This window comes from Lonchura striata, chromosome 3 (genome assembly GCF_046129695.1).
Source record: "Lonchura striata isolate bLonStr1 chromosome 3, bLonStr1.mat, whole genome shotgun sequence".
In the NCBI taxonomy this organism is placed as follows: domain Eukaryota; kingdom Metazoa; phylum Chordata; class Aves; order Passeriformes; family Estrildidae; genus Lonchura; species Lonchura striata.
This window is the reverse complement of record NC_134605.1, coordinates 113,819,394-113,836,749: the sequence shown is the minus strand read 5'-3', so window position 1 is coordinate 113,836,749 and position 17,356 is coordinate 113,819,394. Positions and strand designations below refer to the sequence as shown.

Sequence of the window (17,356 nt, the reverse complement as noted above, 5' to 3'; positions counted from 1 at the left end):
TTGGAAACCTGTACAGATCTCCACAGCTGTGGAATGTTGAGGTGCTGGGCAGTCTATCTGGGACCATGAAGAAGGAGGGGCCTTGACAGTTCTTGTGTGACAATGGGTATCTGGCAGCAGAAAAGTGAAATTACTCTTCAATTCCTCACCCTGCTCCAAAATTTTTACATAATTGTATACAAGAAAAAATGTATTGAGACTGTGGCTGGAATGGGTTTGTTGGAGAGGAGAATCTCCATTCCTCGAGATGGTCAAAACTTGACTAGGCATGTTCTTGAAGCATGTAGCTGCTTCTGCTTTGACTGGGGCTAGGGGCACGATTTGGGAAATGCCAGCAATGTCAAGCCAGCAGTGCCTTCCAACCTCACCTTGTTTGTGACTTAGATGGGGGATGTTTGGGTGTGGCTTCTTGTGAAAAATAGCAAGGCTTATAAAGCAGAAGAATTTCGCCCTCAGGTGACAGTCCATGTGTGAGGGAACTCAGGGTCACGACTGAGGTTTTCGACCTTTTTTACCTGTAGGACATGTGTGGGTGCAGAGTCCTTGCTGTGAGTCTGGGGTGATCTCATGAGATCCCTTCCAACCTGTTTTCTCTTTGCTGAATTGTTGTGTCTTTGCTGTCCTCTGTGCCCCAGGACACTGTGGCTGCCCAGCTGTCCATTTCCCTGCTGCGCCACACAGATCTGCTCCCTGCAGACAAGGCTTTCTATGAGGCTGGGATGGCTGCCAAGGTAAGAGCTACCTGCCTCTGCACCAGTGAAGGACACGGGACACCCTGGGCTCAGGGATTCTGGACTTTATCTTCCCAAATCCTCCCTTGGCTGCTGGACTCTCACTGGAGGCTGTTCCTCAAGCAGCTGGCCAGACCTCAGCCAGTGAGCAGATGGGACCTACAGACCCAGGGTGGACAGAGGCCATGTTATGGCTGTCAGTGTGCATGTGAGGCTGCTTAGCTCTGCTCCACATCACCCAAGTGTCCGACAGTCTGCCTGGGACCTGTGATATGTGGCAAGGACAGCAGCATGTCCTTGCTGCCTGGACCTGGCTGTGCAAAAATAGAAGTATGGAATGGTTTGGGTGGGAAATGACCTTAAAGCTCATCTTGTTCCATCCCCTGCCATGGGCAAGGGCACTTTCCACTAGAGCAGGCTGCTCCAAGTCCCATCCAGCCTGGTCATAATGCCTGTCTCCATTCTGTGGGACAGCCTGAGCTGGTTGGACACTATGGCACAAACAGAGCCCCATCCTTCCTAGCCATAGCTCTGGGAGAAGAGCTGGCCGTGAGGATGAGCTGCCGAGTCTCACTCAGGGTTCCTCTCCATACCAGGCAGTCAGCTGGGAGAACATGGCATTTGTCTTCCTGAACCACTTCCTGGACCTCTCAGACGTGAGTATGGTCTGTGGGGAGGGAGGGCTGGCTCTAAAGTGGCAGCGGCACTGCCATTACTGCCACATGGCCATTACTGACCCCCAGGCTGGCCAAGGCACAACTGAGGCTCCCAGACCCCTCTCAGTGTGTGCCTGGAGCAGGGGGCACCCTCACACTCCCTGTGGGAGGACCTGCCATGCAGGGCACCTGCACAGCCCTGGCTGAGTCACCCTTGGCATGCCAGTGCCACCATGCACATGGCAGCAAAGAGCACATTGGCCTGAAATCCTCGTGGCTGCAGATGGCATTACAGCTTTCAGGGTGATCTCACTCAAGTTGTACCAAGGGAAGAAAAACTACCTGGGAGGTGGAGGCCATAGCCCGGTGCTTTGGCCACTGTGGTACAGGACTCAGGAGTCCCCTCAGTCCCTTGCTTGTCCACCAGGCTGGCCACCAGAAACACCAAATCCAAAAGAGCTGACACATCTCACTGTGCCAGGCTCTCAAGTGCTGTCAGCAGCAGCTGGGGGAAAACAAAAGCACTCAATTACATCTTTCCCTTTCTAAAGGCCACCTGAATGGGGCAGAGTCTGAGAGACACTGCAGAGTGTGGTCATGGATGACAGGAGGGCCTGGTCATCACAGCACCAACAAGCAGGGGCATCCTGGCCATGAATTGTACTGTGAGCTCTACAACCAGCACTGCCCAGTGCTCTACTCCTTCTTTCCAGGCCATTGAAGAAGGGAACCTGGATTCCCTGGACCATTCTGATTTTCAGCAGACAGACATTCCCTTTGAAGTGCCCCTTCCAGCCCATCAGCACGTGCCTGTGAGTGTCACCTGTTGTCTTCAGCTCTTGGGAGCAGTGGTGCTGCTTCAGGGCCCTTGAATAGGGACTGGGGTGGGGCTGGGATTGCAGAGGCTGCAGGGGATGGAAAGAAGCACCTTCTGCCTGTCCCTCCACTGCGAGCATGCACAACGCATGCACAGACGTGTGCACACAGCTGCACAAACACGTGTGCACAGATGTGTGCACACACAAAAACACACACACCTGTGTACACACATTCACACACACAACTGGTACACACACAAAAACACACACCCACTCACACACAAAAACACACACGCCTGTGTACACACTCACACAGCTGTGTAAGTACACTCACACACATACCTGTACACACACACACACACACACACACACACATCCTCTCTCTCTTACGCTCCCCAACACACACATGCTCTCAACCCCCACTGTGCACCTTGCATGTGTGTGCTGTGTGCACACCTTGCACGCCTGTCCTGTTCTCCTGTGTGCTCCCTGCTGCAGTGGGGCTGCAGCCGGGCAGCAGCATCGCAGTTCCAGGCCTGGCCCTGGCCTTTGCCCACAGGAGGAGCAGCGGGAGGAGGCGAGGGACTGGGTGCTCACCGTGTCCATGGACCAGCGGCTGGAGCAGGCGCTGCCGCAGGACGAGCGTGGCACCTACGAAGCCTCTCTGGTGGCAGCAGGGACCAGGGTGTCCTCCCTGCCCTGCATGCTGACAGGTAAGCTCCGGGCCAGCTCACTCAGACTAGAGATGACACAGTGCCATGCAGGAGTCAGAATGTGCTGCAGGGTGAGTCTGGCAGGAGGTCTGGGCTGTGCTGTAAGAGCAGTGGAGAGACTGTGTGGCTGTGGGGAACCAGATCTGCTGGAGGAGACAGGGCTTTTTTACTGTGGGGGTGAGTGACCTGGAACAGGCTGCACAGAAGTTGTGAGACAGTCATCCTTTAGAGACAGTCAGAAACTGTCTGGACACAGCCCTCGGCTGGGCTGGCCCTGCCGAGCAGGGAGTTGAACCATACAGAGCCCAGAGCAGTTCTGACCCCAGCCACTCTGTGGTTGAGTGGTGGCTCAGGCTGGCACAGCTTTTCTGGGGGCTCCAGGCTGGCCAGCACAGACAGTTGAAAATGGGCAGCACCTGGCCCTGCTCTGCAGTGCAGGACTTAAAAGGGTCAGAGAAGGAGCAGGAGTGGGCCACCAGGAACAACGGGGCTGTGGGTCTGAAAATCAGAAGCTGGCTGCCATTGTTGGACTTTAATTTGATCCCCCACTTTGAACACCCCTTCTTCATCTTGATCTCCTGGAGACCAAGGCAGCATTATTCTCCCCAACTCACTGTGCTGTTGGGGCAGCCCCAGCTGCAGCACAGGGAAGGGGTGCACCCAGGGGCCTGCTGTGGGGCTCAGCTTGTTCTGAATGTGTCTCTTTGTGCCCAGGGTACCCAGTGCTAGGAAACAAGATTGAGTTGAGGCCAGGCCGAGAAGTGAAGAAGGATGTGTGGTACAAATTTGTGATGGCTGTCAAGGTGAGCCAGAACCCACAGGCAGGGAGACAGGCTGTGGGTGGGGTTCAGCCCCTCCTGCTGACAATGCAGCATCCTTCTGGGTCAGTCATTGTCCCAGGGCAGTTTACTGCACTCTCCTAGCAGTGCTGCTTGGTGAGGATTACCAGACCCACTCCTGCCAGCCCATGAGGTGTCTTCAGGCAGGGGGCACGGGGGTGCCCTTTCCAGTGCCAAGGTCTCTCTATTTCTGCAGACATCCCACAGCCCTGCGGGCCAGGATGTGATCGAGTTCCTCCGACGGTGGTGTGGGGGACTCCCAAGCACCAGCTTCTCATTCCAGTAAGCAGGACTGTGGCAGCTTTTGGGCCTGTTCCTCTGCACCTTCCACATCCAATAAATATGTTATTTCAGCCCTGCAGTGCTCCTGTTTGCCAGGGGATGCTGGGCCCAGAACACTGCAGCTGGGGGGCACAGGGCTGCAACCCCTGTACATGTGTCTCAACCCCCACGTCTGTGGATGACTTCCACACTGAGGCCACAGCTCTGTCAACATCCCTGTGCTTGAGGAGTGGCAGGCACAGGGATGGGCTCACAGAGCAGCTGTACTTTCCTTCTCTTGCCACACCTTGCTCACAACCAGCACTCACCTGGCAGAACCACTCAGAACAGCCAATATGGAAAGGTTTATTTATTCAAGAAAACTAGAGATCCACACCAAAGAGACTCTACCTCTTCTGTTCCCTGCCATGTTCGAGCACAGGCACAACCAGCTGCCCTGCCTGCAATGGCACCAGGACTTGGGCCCCAGAACCTCTGCCCACCCCCATCACTGCTGACAGAAACCAACAGAGCCTTCAGCACACCAGGAAGGGCCTGGCAGCTTGGGGAGAGGATGGGAGAGCATCTGGGGCTCATAGCACCTGCAGGGTCTGTCCCAGGTAGGGGGGTGGAGCTGGGGGGAGGGGGCAAGGCACATCCTCACCGCATCAGCCCACTGCAGGAGGTATGACATCACCTTGCCCCCGACCCTGCTGGATCACAGCACTCCTGGAGCACCACCTGGGAGTGATGGAGCAGTGTCAGTGCCAGGCTGTGCTGCAGGACCCAGCATCACTGACTCATCTGACCATGTCCCTAGGAAGAGATGTTTTTGGGGGCTGGTGTTGACATGGGCCCTCTTGATGGCAGAGCCTGCTCCCCCCATCCCAGGCACGGTCCACATGGTGCACTCGCCTCTCCAGCTACGCAGGAGACTCAGCAAGTCCTGCCAGGAGCTGCTGCCTCTCACGGAGTGGCTTCTCCATTGCTGTACTTGGCCTGGCCAACTAGAGAGGAAAAAAAAAAAGTGTAGGGTGGCAAGGACATGTGTTGGGCAGTGTTCTCACAAAAAAAGAACAGGCCTGGCTACCAGGAGGATGAAGAAAGGGTCCCTCTGCAACTCCCCATGAAGGGGTGCTGGTCTGGCACTTAGGCTGGCTAGAAGAGGTTCCAACTCTGCATCCCCCCCTACTGCTGCCTCCTTGTTCCCAGCAGAACCCAGCACCCTACAAATGCAGCACAAAGACAGGAATCATGGGGGAGATCTGTCCAGCTCAGCGGGGCGTACCTGCTCCTTGCCATAGCTGTGTGCACAGGGCCCGATGCCCTGGAAGACGAGAGCCACCAAACAGCACCTGCCCGAGAGCACGGCTTCTGCAGCTGCCAGCAGCAGGGAGGGGAGCCAGAGGGCCAGGGCTGTGTCCTGCGAAGCAGGGGTCACAAGAACGTGGGCACTGCACCAGGCTGGCTGAACACACTCAGCAGAGACTATGTGGACAGCAGGAGAAAGAAGGGGGAGATGGAGAGAAGGGAAGCAGGAGGGAGAGTCAGAGCGAAAAGAAAGATGAGAGAAAGCAGAGGGAGAAAGAGGGTGATGGGAGGAGTGGGGGTGTGCAGTGACGCCGCAGACTCACGTAGATGCGCGTGGTGTTGAAGGGACAGTCGTTGGTGGCAATAGCTGCACGGGCGTCTACGGGCAGCGCGGAGCTGTTGCAGCCCCAGACCAGGTGCGTACCCCGGCTGTGCACCGTGAGGGCGATGGCCAGCGTCAGCCCCACGCTGCACGCCGTGGACAGGAGGCAGTTCAGCACAGAGACGCCCAGCAAGGTCCAGTGCTGCAGGCGGCAAGAATACGAGTGGGACTGGCACGAGCCCGGGGAAACGCTCAGGCCGGGCACCCGTGCCTCTGCAGAACTGCTCCCGAGGGAGCACACACGATCTCTTGCCTCTTCCAGGGCGGTTCAGCCGTGCCCTCGGATGAGGCTCTCGCACCTTTGGCATCCTTCCACCCCCTGTGAGCTCGGCACCGCTGGACGCCCCTTCTCTCTGGCTCCGTGGAGAGCAGGCTCCGCGGGAGCCGCAGTCCAGCCCAGCGCACCCTGCCCCGTGTCCGCCCACCCTGCGAGCCCACGCGGGACCCCCGACCCGGCTGCAGATTCGCCCACCGAAGCGCTTCTGCCCGAGCACGGCGCTCCCATCCTCCCGGAGCGGCCGCCGGGGCCGAGCCGGGGACAGGAGACACCGGCAGCCGCCGCCGAGGCGGAAGGAGCCCGCGGGGCCAAGGTCCAGGGGAGCGGCTGCCGGCGGGACAGGGCCGCGCCGAGGCCCCCCGCCTGCTCGGCCGCAGCCCCGCACTCACCAGGACCGCCCGGGACAGGTTGTGCGACACCAGGATGGCCACGATGCCCACGGCGATGCTCTGCGGGGAGAGTTGCGCTCAGCAGGGCCCGGCCAGGGCAGGGCCCGGCCAGGGCAGGGCCCGCCGGCCCCCGCCCGGCCCGGCCGCGCTCACCAGCAGCCCCGAGCACACCGACACCACGTTGGCCGCCGCGTACTCGGGGGTGACGGCGCGGCGGGCGCCGGCTACGTGCCGCAGCACCGAGCCGTGCACGATGGCGCCCAGCACGAGGCTGCCGTGGCCCAGCACGATCAGCCCCAGCCCCGAGCGCATCAGCCGCCGCGGCTCCGCCAGCACTCCGGCTCCCCGCCGCCCCCCGGCCATGGCCGCCGCCGCCGCCGCCGGTTCCGCCCCGGGGCAGGGACGGGCCGCTCGGCCCGGCCCCCCCGTCCCGCCCCGCCCTGCAAGAGGCGGCACTCGCGTCTTTACAAAACAGTTTATTAAAAATAGGAAATGATAGAAATGAGATGCAGGAGCCGCGGCTCGGCCCCAGGACGACGCAGGGCCCCGGGAGTCCCCGGTAAGGGCCGGGGGCTGCAGGGCCACGGGGCCGCAGCCCGGGGCCAGCACACGCCGTGGCCCCGGCGGGTGCGAACCAGTAAACAAAGTGCAGCCGGCGGCAGGAGCAAAGCGCCGGGCGGGGAGAGGGGACGAACCCCTGGGCTCGTGGCGCGGGAAAGGGGGGAGTGACCGGGGGTGCAGGGCTTAGGGGCCCACCCCTGCTTACCTTTAAATTAAAAAAAAAAAAAAAAAAAAAAAAGAAAAAAAAACCCATTTCTGTGCTGTGCAAAAGACACTTTGTACAATTCAAACAGAACAAACTCCATGCACATGAGTGGGGCTGCAGAATGCCCCAAGCCAGGCCTCAGCTCCGCAGCACAACCTGGCAAATCCCAACAAAAACAGGGCTGGAAATAATACTGATGCGCAAAGTCCTCTTTAGGAGGCGGGCAGGGAGGACTGTCGATGAGCCCAGCCACGGCACATGCAGGATGAGCTTCCAAGCACTGCAGCTGGGGTCTTGCGGATGCCCGACAGCAGTGGGCAGACACAGATAGGCCGCAGGCAGCGAGGCCACACTGGCTGCCCAGGAGCCACGGGGCTAAGATGACACAGTTACGGCCGTCAGGGCTCCGTTCCGAGTGTAGTAGAACTTGCTAAATGCCTCTTCAAGTAAACAGGTGAGTCTGCTCTGGTCAGCCTGGCAAGAACAAGGACAGTAAGGCGTAAACCCCATCCACTGAAAGCTGAGAGCATGGCTGGAGACTGCCAGGGCAGGGACCTGGCTTATTCCTCCTGCCTCATCACCCCAAAAAGGGCATAAACCATTGAATGCTGAGGAAGTAACACAGGCCCATAGCCCTACCTGAGCCCCTGCTTACCTCACTGATAAATCCAAGCTGGACCAGTTCAGCTGCCAGCTCCTGTATGTTATCATCTGCAACACAAGGAAAGGTGTCAGTCCTTGGTCCCAGCGTGGTGACCCTCGGCAGGGGCAGAAGGGGGTACTTACTGGGCTGAAGGTCACAGCTCAAGTGTCGATTCAACTTGTCTTCCAGTTTCAGCAGCAGTGTCAGCTGCAGGGCAAAGAAATTCTCATGAGGGATTGCAGTCCTGCAGACTGCCATGGCAAGCCCAAAGCAACCCTAAAAATGCCCCCTGAGATGGGAACCACACCTCCAGAGCCCCATGGGGATCTAACAGAATAGCCACAGCCAGTTCCATGCTGGATGGTGCAGCTGGCAGCACCATCCTGCGCTGGAAGTCTGGACCTGGGGGTGGGCCCAGGTGCCAGGTCAGCAGCAGGAACAGGCCTGGGTCAGGCTCTGGGTCCTGATGGTGGCAGCTGCAGCAGTGCAGGGTTACCCCAGGCACCAGCAGCACCTCAGAGCCATGAGCCCTGCACAGCTCGGCCTCCCCCTTCTCGGCCAGACATAAAACATACGTGGTGCTTCACCCCCTCCTCCACGGACTCGATGTTGCACTGCATCAGCACCACCTGGAACAGAGGCACAGGGCCCATCAGCAGCTGCCCCTCAGCCCTGCCTGGCCATGGGAGAGCGAGGCTGAGCCCCTGCCTTTACCTTGCGGGTCTCCACCTCAGCGGGCTCTGGAGTTGGGGTTTTCACTGATGGGGGAGCAATGGGAGATTTCACCACAACCTGCTGGGGCTGCTGGGGTCGTGGCATCCCAAAAGCTGTGAGGGGATAGATTCCATTCCTACAAGGAGCAGCATCTGAGGTTATAACTCTCCAAAATTTTTCCAGTCTCACACACAGTGGAAGGTGTCTTAAAAAAATGCCTCTTACCTCACATCCTCCAGGAACTTGTCCAGCTCCAGGGCTGGAGATTGAGAGAAGCTGGAAAAAAAATGTCCTGAGATGAGAAATCATCTCACAGTATCATCCACTCAAGTCTCCTGAGGTGTAGTTTTAAATCCCCATGTCCTGGGCTGGTGCAACAAGCTCTTACCTTCCCTTAAGGACATAACTACCTACAGGAGCTAAGGATGAGGCAGCAGTTATGGCAGAGCCAGTCTCACATCCCTAAGAACTGTGCAATGCAGTTATTTGGAGGGTGGCCCAGTGACACTGTTCCTGGTGAGCTGTTTCACAAACACCTGCCATACCAGGTCCCTGGTTGCAACAAACACTTAGAAAAGCCAAACCCCTCTCTCAAGGCTGCTCTGAGGCATTCCAGAGATGAGGTAAGGACTGCAAAACTACTGGAAGCCTGACAGGATGTCCTCAAAGCCCTCAGCTTTATGGGCTGCACACCCTACCTCAGCTCCCAGACCACTCTCCAGCCCCTTCCACATCCCCAGCAGCTGGGATCATCCCATCCTCTTAACACAGCAGTAGTTTTCAACAAAAATTTATAGGTTTTTTTCCTAGCAGCTTGGTTTGCATGGCAGTCTGATGAACCATCCAGAAATGATCCTGACATTTCAAGTGATTGCTGCTTTCTTTTCCTTTTCCAGCACCTCTGAGGTATGGCACTAGCAAAAAGCCAGTTCCAGGCTGGCACCCATGGACAGCCACGCCTGCAGAGACTGACATCCCACGCATGTAAGGATCTCTCTTGTACAGCTTTGCTTGTTCACTTATCCTCCATTTTGAAACTGTATCAAAAACATTCCAAAATGAATTTCATACTATATTTCCTAGCACTATAACAACTGGAATGTGAGCTTTTGGAAGGGTCCCTATGGCTCCGAGAGCTGCTCATACGGACAGAGCTGTTCTTTCTTGTCATCTTGGTCACTCTTGTTCAGCAGCCTGGGCATCCCAGAACTCTGGGCTCCCCTGGAAGCACCCTGGGCTTCTCTGGGAATACAGTATTCACATCCTAGTCTTCAGCTAATCCCTTGACTAGCCAAAGCTTTGTTATCCAAAATGTATATCACTTTTTTGGCACTCTGCTTGCCCCATATATATTACAGGCATTCCCTTAGGTAACTCCCTACAGTGTAAGTAGTGTTGTGTGTCACTGACACAACTGCCTTTCCCTGTGCATAGTGTGGAATAGGATGCTCCATTAGAAGAACACTGAGGAACCCCTTCTGTGAAGTGAGCAAGTGGCTCCCTCTGGCTCATCTGTGATTGGTCAGAGCAGCTTCCCAAACTGTTAAGCCATATTTTGCTGGGGACTGCTCCAACTACAGCATGTTCATTTCGTCCATCCATTTGGGGAACAATTCATCTCAGCTGCACAGAATCTACTCCCTGGAAACAGGTGCAAGGTCTCCTTCCATGCAGGAATAACCCTCCCCAGAAGTGTGTGTGCCCAGACAGTGACTGCTCCTTCACCTCCAGCTCCACCAGCTCCCACTGGCACCCAGTCACTGGGGAAACACTAACACTGAGGTGCTGGGCAGAGTCCCAGTGCTCACACCAGTGCCCAACAATGCTCCCCTGAGCACACCATGGGGACTCACATCATCTTGACTCCTTCCCTGTCCTCGTGATTGATCTCTGCCAACACTGCATTCATGTCAAGGTTTTTGGTCATTTCTTCTAAAGCATTTTCAGGAATCATATCTATTAAAAAAAAGAGGAGTAACTTGGAGCAATTGCAGTTCCTCTCCAGCCCTAGAAAAGCAAAGAAAAGTGCAGAGGTCTTATGCTCTCTGATGCACTCAGAGCAGATCAGACACCACAGCCCTCCCAGCCCCACAGCTATGTCCAATAGCCAGGAACCTGCAGAGCAGCAGGGCATGGGGAGGGCAGTTCCCAGGGTGCCAGCTCACTGGGGTGAGCACTGACAGCTCAGCAAAGCTCTGCAGAGCACTGACCCACGTGGGGACGTGGCTCCCAGGGCTTTGTACTCACGCTGGTGCCCAACGATGCAGTGAGCAGCCAACAGCTTCAGCGATGGCACCTCAAACAGCGCCGGATGGAACAGCAACTCCCGGGCTGTCGGGCGCCTGCCAGGGTCCTGCTCTAGACACTTCTGAATGAACTCCTAGAGAAAAAACCTGCATGAGACAACAAGCAGCAGCAGCAGAGCAGTTCAGGGCACCACGCCCCGTGGCTTACCCGCTGCAGGGGGTCCTCCAGCAGCTGGATGGCACTGTTGATGGCCTCCTGCGGCACGTAGGATGACTCCCCATTCCCCTGGATCTCCAGCACTGCCATCTGCAAACACAGAGCAGAGCATCAGACTCCACTGGGAGTGACAGACTGCATGGGAGACAGGTTCAAGGAGACCACTGCCAAGCATGAGATCACCATGGCCAAGCTGTTTGGGGGTACTTAAGGTCACATTTGGAGACGCAGAGAGAATGGCTGCCTCATTACAACAGCTTGCTCCTAATACCCCAAGACTGCAGGGAGCCCTGGGAACTCTGCCAGCAACAACCTGGACAGTAAGTGTCTCCATTTTGAACCTCATGATCCACTGGCCTGTTATTCTGTTTGACAATTCCATAATGAAACAGTGACTGGATCACTGCCAGGATCTGACAGTGTCCCTTCTGGCTGTCTGAATAGCTCTGCATCACAGAACAAGAGCAAGCACACAACACATCAAGAATGGTCTCCAGACAACTACACAGACACTAATTCCCAGCTAGGAAAGGCTGGAAAATATTGCAGAGAATGTCTCTGCATTCAGCTTAAGTTTTGTTTCCTAAAAGTTGTATCTTTCCACAATTCTCTTCCTGCTTCACTAATGGAATGTGCAGCGCAGGTTGACGGTTCCTTGTACTGGCTCTTTCTGACAATTTTCAGAAAATCCTCCTAACAACAGCTTCCATTACCTGGACTTGGACCTACTGCAAGGACAGAGGAAGCACAAAGTTGCTACAACCAGTATGGCAGCCTCCCATCAACTGCAACCAGCACCTCTATCAGATGGGCACAGGTTCTCCCAGACAAAGGGACAGACTGCAGCTGTCCTCTGCTCCAAACACCCCAGGCACTGGTCACATAGATGGACATTACATACAGTCTGCAGCAGTGACTATTCCCTCCAACCAGTGAGTCTGAATTCAGGACTGGCCAAGACCTGCTAAGTAATTCATTACCAAATAGGAATTTTGGGAAGAACTGAAAATCTCTGAGCCATTCACTTCTTAGTGAGGCACTAGAGAGAGCCTCCATAGGGATACCTCCAAGGCAAAGTGCACTTGGCTTTGAGAACAAAACATACTTGTCACCGAGCAAACCCACCCATGGCCACAGCCCTTCCAGAGCTCTCTGTTTCATCAGATTCATAATCTCTGTCCCACAGTCCATGTTTGACACTTACCTCCAGTGCACACATCCCAAAGGAGTAGATGTCCACAGCAGTGGTGACATTGGCAACTTCTGTAAAACAGAAATGGAATTGTTATCAGTCAGTTCTGAATGCAGCAGCAGCATTCTGCATTCAGGGACAGTCCTGCAGCTTCTCCCTCCTCTGCTACCAAAGAACAGAAGAGCTGAAGCATTTCAGCAGGCAAATGGCTCAGAACTGTTAATGTGGCATCTGCCAGGAGCCTGGAACTGAGAACAAGGTGCAGAACAGCTTGGAGTTATCCCAAAAAATCCCCAAGCTTGCAGCCACAGCTACACCATACCTCCATATTCCGGGGCAAAGAAGTGCAGGTTCTTCTGCTCCTCACGACAGGTCTTCACGTGGTTGTTAATTGTGTCCGGTGCCACTAGAAGAAAACCAGGAATGCTTGGGATACAGGAAACCACATCCCATCCCTGATGAGATCCCAGGGAACACCTGCAAATCCAGGCCCTTGGAGCCCAAAGGGGCAGAATGGTGGTGTTAAGGTGAGTCTTCACAGCCTTCATCTCTTGTCACCTGCCCTGACCCAATACATTCCTGCATTGCTTCCTTGGCAGCTTAGCATCACTCTCCAAAGGCAAACCTGGAGACCACAACTGCTGCCTGTGGGGGGACAAGGTGGGAACAGCTCTCAGCTGAAATGCCTAACTTCAAACAGATCTACAGCATTTGTCACAAGCAACTCATTCAGAATAGCAGCCTGAGGAACAGCCAGAGGTGCCAAGGTCACTGCAATTGGTCACCACCTGAGTTCTGGGAAGATGGACCTACCAGGCAACTCTTCCACATTTTAGGAGGATGCTGGTGCCAAAGCACCTCCAGACAAGAATCAAGCCAAGCTGCTGAGGGAAGGGAGGTGACCACCCAGACAGCAGAACCTCCCAGCAGCCAGCACCTCCACAAACCACTCATAGCTGTGGGGAGGAAATAAACTTGCAGACACAAGAACAATGAGCAGAGCATAAGTATGGACCCCCATGAAAGATAAGCTTTTGGGACAGCCACCTCTGCAGAGACTGCGAACAACTCTCTGAAATGAAGCAGCTGTCTGCCAGGGAGAAACACTGAGGTGAGCAGGGAGCACAGAGCCATCACCCATTTAAAGCTCTACTGTCACACTGGAATGTGTCCAGTCCCAGAGTCCCAGGCCCATGTCCCACCTGCTCACCCTCCTGGACAATCACAATCAGTCCCTGTCTGTACTGGCACAATGTGGGCTGGGACGTGCCAAACCACTTGCATTTTTCCACACTGAGGAGGATTCCTAGCTGAGTAACTAGTTACCAGTTTCAGAGAGGAGATATTCTCTGGGATCTAGTCAGACAAGAAGGACCTGCCTTGGTAACTCAGCTGAGCCTTGCTGCATGGCACATACCAAATCATATTACCCAATCTGAGCGCTGGAAGCAGAGCTTGCTGCAATAGCTAGGGGCTTCTTTCCCAACCAACCATTCACAAATAACTGCTTTCTGTTCCCTGTGTTAGCTCTGATCCTAGGAGTCCAGCAAGATGACTTCATTCCTAGTGCTCACCTGTTCCCAGACATCTCCAGATCCTCTCACCTTCACACCGCCAAGCAGCATAAGCTACATTCTTTGTTTTTCTCCAAGACCAGTTCTGTTTTCCCAGTGACACTGACTGCTTCAGACAAGTTCTGGCCAGGGCTGTGCACCATCACATCAGTTCTCTCTGCTGGAGACTCTGCCCCAAAAGGAACTCAACACCCCCCCACATGACAAGGAGCTCAAAGCATCCCTTGAGGAACCAGAAAATGCCAGATCCTCATCAGCACCCAAGTGATGAGTTCTGGACTTCTGTTCACCTTAGTATTTTTTACTCCTCAGTCAGTTACAACCGGAGTTTGCCCAGTCCTCTGAACTGGACTGGATGTGTTCCTGTGCTGCTGGAGTTCACCCGTCAGCCCCAACCCTGTCACCATACATCCAGCCAGTGCCAGACTTGGCACATAAGTAAAGCACTCATGGCTTGTCCAGCACACTGGGTTCTCATGTCAGGCTTTCTAAAGAGAGTATTTTAGGCTTCAGAAACCCTTCTCTTCCAACATCAGATTTATATTGTTATTTATAGGATCCTGGATGACTCTGTACCCAATGCAGAGCCCAACAGAAACTATCATATAGATGTTTGACACCTTTTACACCTGCAGCTACTGCAGGCATGCCAGAGGAACTCCCAGTGGCAAAGCAGACAATGTGGAGAGAGAAATAAATTATTTTTGAACTCTTCTATTTGTTCTGCCTTCCTTATCAGAAAAATGCATTGTAAAAGGAAACGGGGACCAAAAACTCGACAACCCAGTCCTGCCAAATACGGAGCAGAATCAGCCAAGGAAAGTTACCCTCCACACAATGTTGTGACCAGCTTCATTTTCCAGTGTCTTTAAATCCTGTTATGAGCACGTGTTGGATGGCAAGGGCCAGTTCACTGTGCAGGCACTCTGTTCTTGGCTCCTGTGCCCCTTTAAGGACAGGGATGAGGCAGTCACAGAACAGATTATCAACAGAAACCTCAGCAGTGACGGCTGATGCACTTCCACACCAAACAGGCAGGTAGAGTCAAAGTCCAGCCCAGCCTCCATAGTGTCCTTAATGAGGTCCAGCCAGCTTTGATAATCAGCTCCTCTGCATCCAGGTCCTACAGACCTTCTGCAGCAGCACCAGCATTTCTGGAAAGAACCAGGCTCGCACTGTCCGTGGGACCCTTCAACTCACACACACAGAACTGACACAGGCAGCTCTGACTTTGATTCTGTGGGTCAGCGAGGGACCTGTTCCCTCTGGTACTTTGGTCTTTGGGCTTCCTAACGTGCCGAGTCCCACTGGAGTGTTTTTCCATCACTGTTGCAGAGATTGGCTCTGGAGCTGGGTTTGATCAGCCACACTTGTCAAGGAATCTTCCAGTTCCAGCCATTGATATCCCAGCTCATGTGCAGCTTGGCTGAAGTGACAGGTGTCACCTCACTCTCTTATTGCAGAGCTGAGGTAGCACAAGGTCAAAGACATCAGACGCCCAGAACCTCCTGTGTGTCTCAGAGCTAAGCAGGGACAGCCCTGCCAGACAGTTCTGCTCTAAGCACTGACAGCACGACTTGCTTCTGAGGTCAGCTCTGAAAAATTTCCTGCAGGTGTGTTCAACACAGCAGCTGTTACAACTGTGACAGGGTTTTAGATGAAGACAACCCGAAGACAATAAACTTTGGGTTTGGTCTGGTCACTGATGCAGGTCATCTTGATGTATGGGCCACTTAGCAATGGCAGGGGTTTGGGAGCTTCACCTGAGCCTACATTTTAAACCAACCTCCTGATTGTACCAGGTAAGAACACACACCTGAAGTTACCTCTGACACATGCTGTCCTGCCTCGCTCACACATGGCTGCTAGCTGTCACTTCTACACCTATTTCTGTATTCTCAAACTGGCTCCATGCTGTGCATGATTGGATGGATGAAGGATGAGAATGGCTACTAAGTGTGACAAATGATGAGAACCACAAAGGAAAGTCAGATCACCAATAATAACAACGAATGTGTCTTTCTCAGCCACAAGAAAGTGACTACAAGGGGCAGATTACAAGACAGCCCCATGGGAATTGAAAATTCTGGTGGGCAATTAGCAGAGATGAATTTTAGAAAAAGGTTCAACCAAATACAGTGTCTGAGCAGGACAGGTGGTAGGAAGAAATGTGAAGCACAGCAGAAGGTAGGGCAAGCAACCTGTCTTTGACAAATTGAACTCAATCTGATAACAAAACCTTAAAAAGAGATAATGGGCATTCCTACAGGAACATGCTGTAGCCAGTTCCACTTCTCAAACCCTCAAGAACATGCAAAAAGAGTTGGCCAGAGTAAGTGGACAGCCTGTGTGCCCACTGGGTGTTAGCAGTGCCAGCCAAGGAGGCAATGGTGGCATTCCTTCCTAGCTGTCCCCACAGCAGGTTTAGCAGAGCTGCCTGGGCATCCTGCCCCTGCTCTGGAACACTCCCTGCTGCAGAGGACACTTCCCTCTTGTGCAATGTCCATCTCACGGGTGCCTTTATTCTGCACTCAGAACTTCCTCCTTGCAGGAAACAAAGATCTCCTGTGCCACAGTCCTCCCCAGGCCCTGTTCTACTGCCCTGCCTTGCCTCCTGCAGCAGCCACTGAGCTGTTTGGGTTCTTGTGTGCTGCAAAGCAGAACACGACTCCCTCCTCAGCAAAGGGCCCAGTGCCCTGGCTAACAGAAAGCAGGGGGAAACCAGGTGTCAGTGAAAGGATCAACAACTCATCTCTAAGATTGTCCCAGGCTTGCTGTGCAACCCAGAATGGGACTGCACCACCAGGGACCTAAAAATTATCAACTGAACCCAAGACCACCCTCTGCAGCTATGAAGGGGTGACCACAGGGCAGGAGAGGTATGAGGCTACATTGTTATCCCCTGCACTCATATACCCCAGACGCTTTCACTCCTGCAAAAGGGTACAAGGCTGCACAAACCCACAATGTTACAGTTTCCTTTCTCTGCACACAGTCATGACAAAAGCTTTTTTATTAGGGAGTGCAAGGCCTAGAAAATAAGGAACTAGGAAGTTATTTGGCATAAAAAGAAGCATACAGCCATTAAGCAAGGAGTCAAACAGGAAGAAGTGTCATACTTATGCTGATCACAGAATAAAAGCTTCCTACAGCCCCCAGATCTGTATCAGGGATTGCAAATAGCATTTGCAGAATGTTTGCAACACTGAGACATCAGAAGCAACAGGATTTTTATTCCTTTTGGCACTTGAGTATAATTAGCTGAAGGAGCAAATAGATTCAGTGTATGGAAAGTTCACTACACTGTTCCCAGTGCAGGTAAAGCTCCTGATGTGCTTACACACATATACACACATACACACTTTTCTGCTTCCGAGCAGGAAACCAACCTCTGCTAAAACACTGCCCATGGTTCCCTCCTGAGAAAACACTGCTGGAACAGAATCAGTGGTACTGGCAATAGAGAGTTAATGTCACACAAAAACTGGAGAAGGCTACTCTCCAAAGAAATTAACACAGAATCAAAATCATGGCATGGCTCTTGTAGGAAGAGGCCTGCAGAGGTCACTTTGTCCAACACCCCTGTCCCAAGCAAGGACACCCAGAGCTGGTTGCCCAGGACCATAT

General features: G+C 54.0%; 3 protein-coding genes across 5 annotated transcripts in view; 1 reads left to right on the top strand and 2 right to left on the bottom strand.

Moving 5' to 3' along the window:
- IFT172 (intraflagellar transport 172) overlaps positions 1-4,545 on the top strand; it is a 37,911-nt gene extending 33,366 nt beyond the window's left edge. Inside the window, exons 43-49 of one of the 2 annotated variants that reach the window (XM_077782518.1) lie at positions 636-731; positions 1,328-1,387; positions 2,101-2,199; positions 2,765-2,918; positions 3,633-3,721; positions 3,954-4,039; positions 4,112-4,545. In XM_077782518.1, the coding sequence (XP_077638644.1) occupies positions 636-731; positions 1,328-1,387; positions 2,101-2,199; positions 2,765-2,918; positions 3,633-3,721; positions 3,954-4,039; positions 4,112-4,265 (738 nt within the window). In that variant the 3' untranslated portion in view covers positions 4,266-4,545. The other variant, XM_021545162.2, reaches the window with a different exon arrangement.
- On the bottom strand, positions 4,374-6,740 carry KRTCAP3 (keratinocyte associated protein 3). Of its 2 annotated transcripts, XM_021545165.3 has the most exons (6): positions 6,531-6,740; positions 6,378-6,437; positions 5,653-5,853; positions 5,307-5,441; positions 4,934-5,025; positions 4,374-4,759 (listed from the first exon to the last, which is right to left on the bottom strand). In XM_021545165.3, exons 1-5 carry the CDS (start codon positions 6,738-6,740, stop codon positions 4,942-4,944), a joined length of 690 nt encoding a protein of 229 aa, XP_021400840.2. In that variant the 3' UTR covers positions 4,374-4,759; positions 4,934-4,941. The 2 variants fall into 2 exon arrangements, with proteins under 2 accessions (XP_021400840.2, XP_021400839.2); XM_021545164.3 differs by having other exon boundaries at positions 4,374-5,025.
- Positions 6,741-6,840: 100 nt separating this feature from the next.
- The window catches only part of NRBP1 (nuclear receptor binding protein 1), a 33,374-nt gene continuing 22,858 nt past the window's right edge, over positions 6,841-17,356 (bottom strand). Inside the window, exons 9-19 of the mRNA XM_021545168.2 lie at positions 12,478-12,561; positions 12,168-12,226; positions 10,955-11,053; positions 10,748-10,880; positions 10,354-10,456; positions 8,726-8,776; positions 8,501-8,636; positions 8,362-8,415; positions 7,930-7,993; positions 7,799-7,854; positions 6,841-7,617 (exon numbers count right to left, since the gene is read on the bottom strand). Of these exons, the coding sequence (XP_021400843.2) occupies positions 7,519-7,617; positions 7,799-7,854; positions 7,930-7,993; positions 8,362-8,415; positions 8,501-8,636; positions 8,726-8,776; positions 10,354-10,456; positions 10,748-10,880; positions 10,955-11,053; positions 12,168-12,226; positions 12,478-12,561 (938 nt within the window). The 3' untranslated portion in view covers positions 6,841-7,518. The remainder of the gene's footprint in view (positions 7,618-7,798; positions 7,855-7,929; positions 7,994-8,361; positions 8,416-8,500; positions 8,637-8,725; positions 8,777-10,353; positions 10,457-10,747; positions 10,881-10,954; positions 11,054-12,167; positions 12,227-12,477; positions 12,562-17,356) is intronic.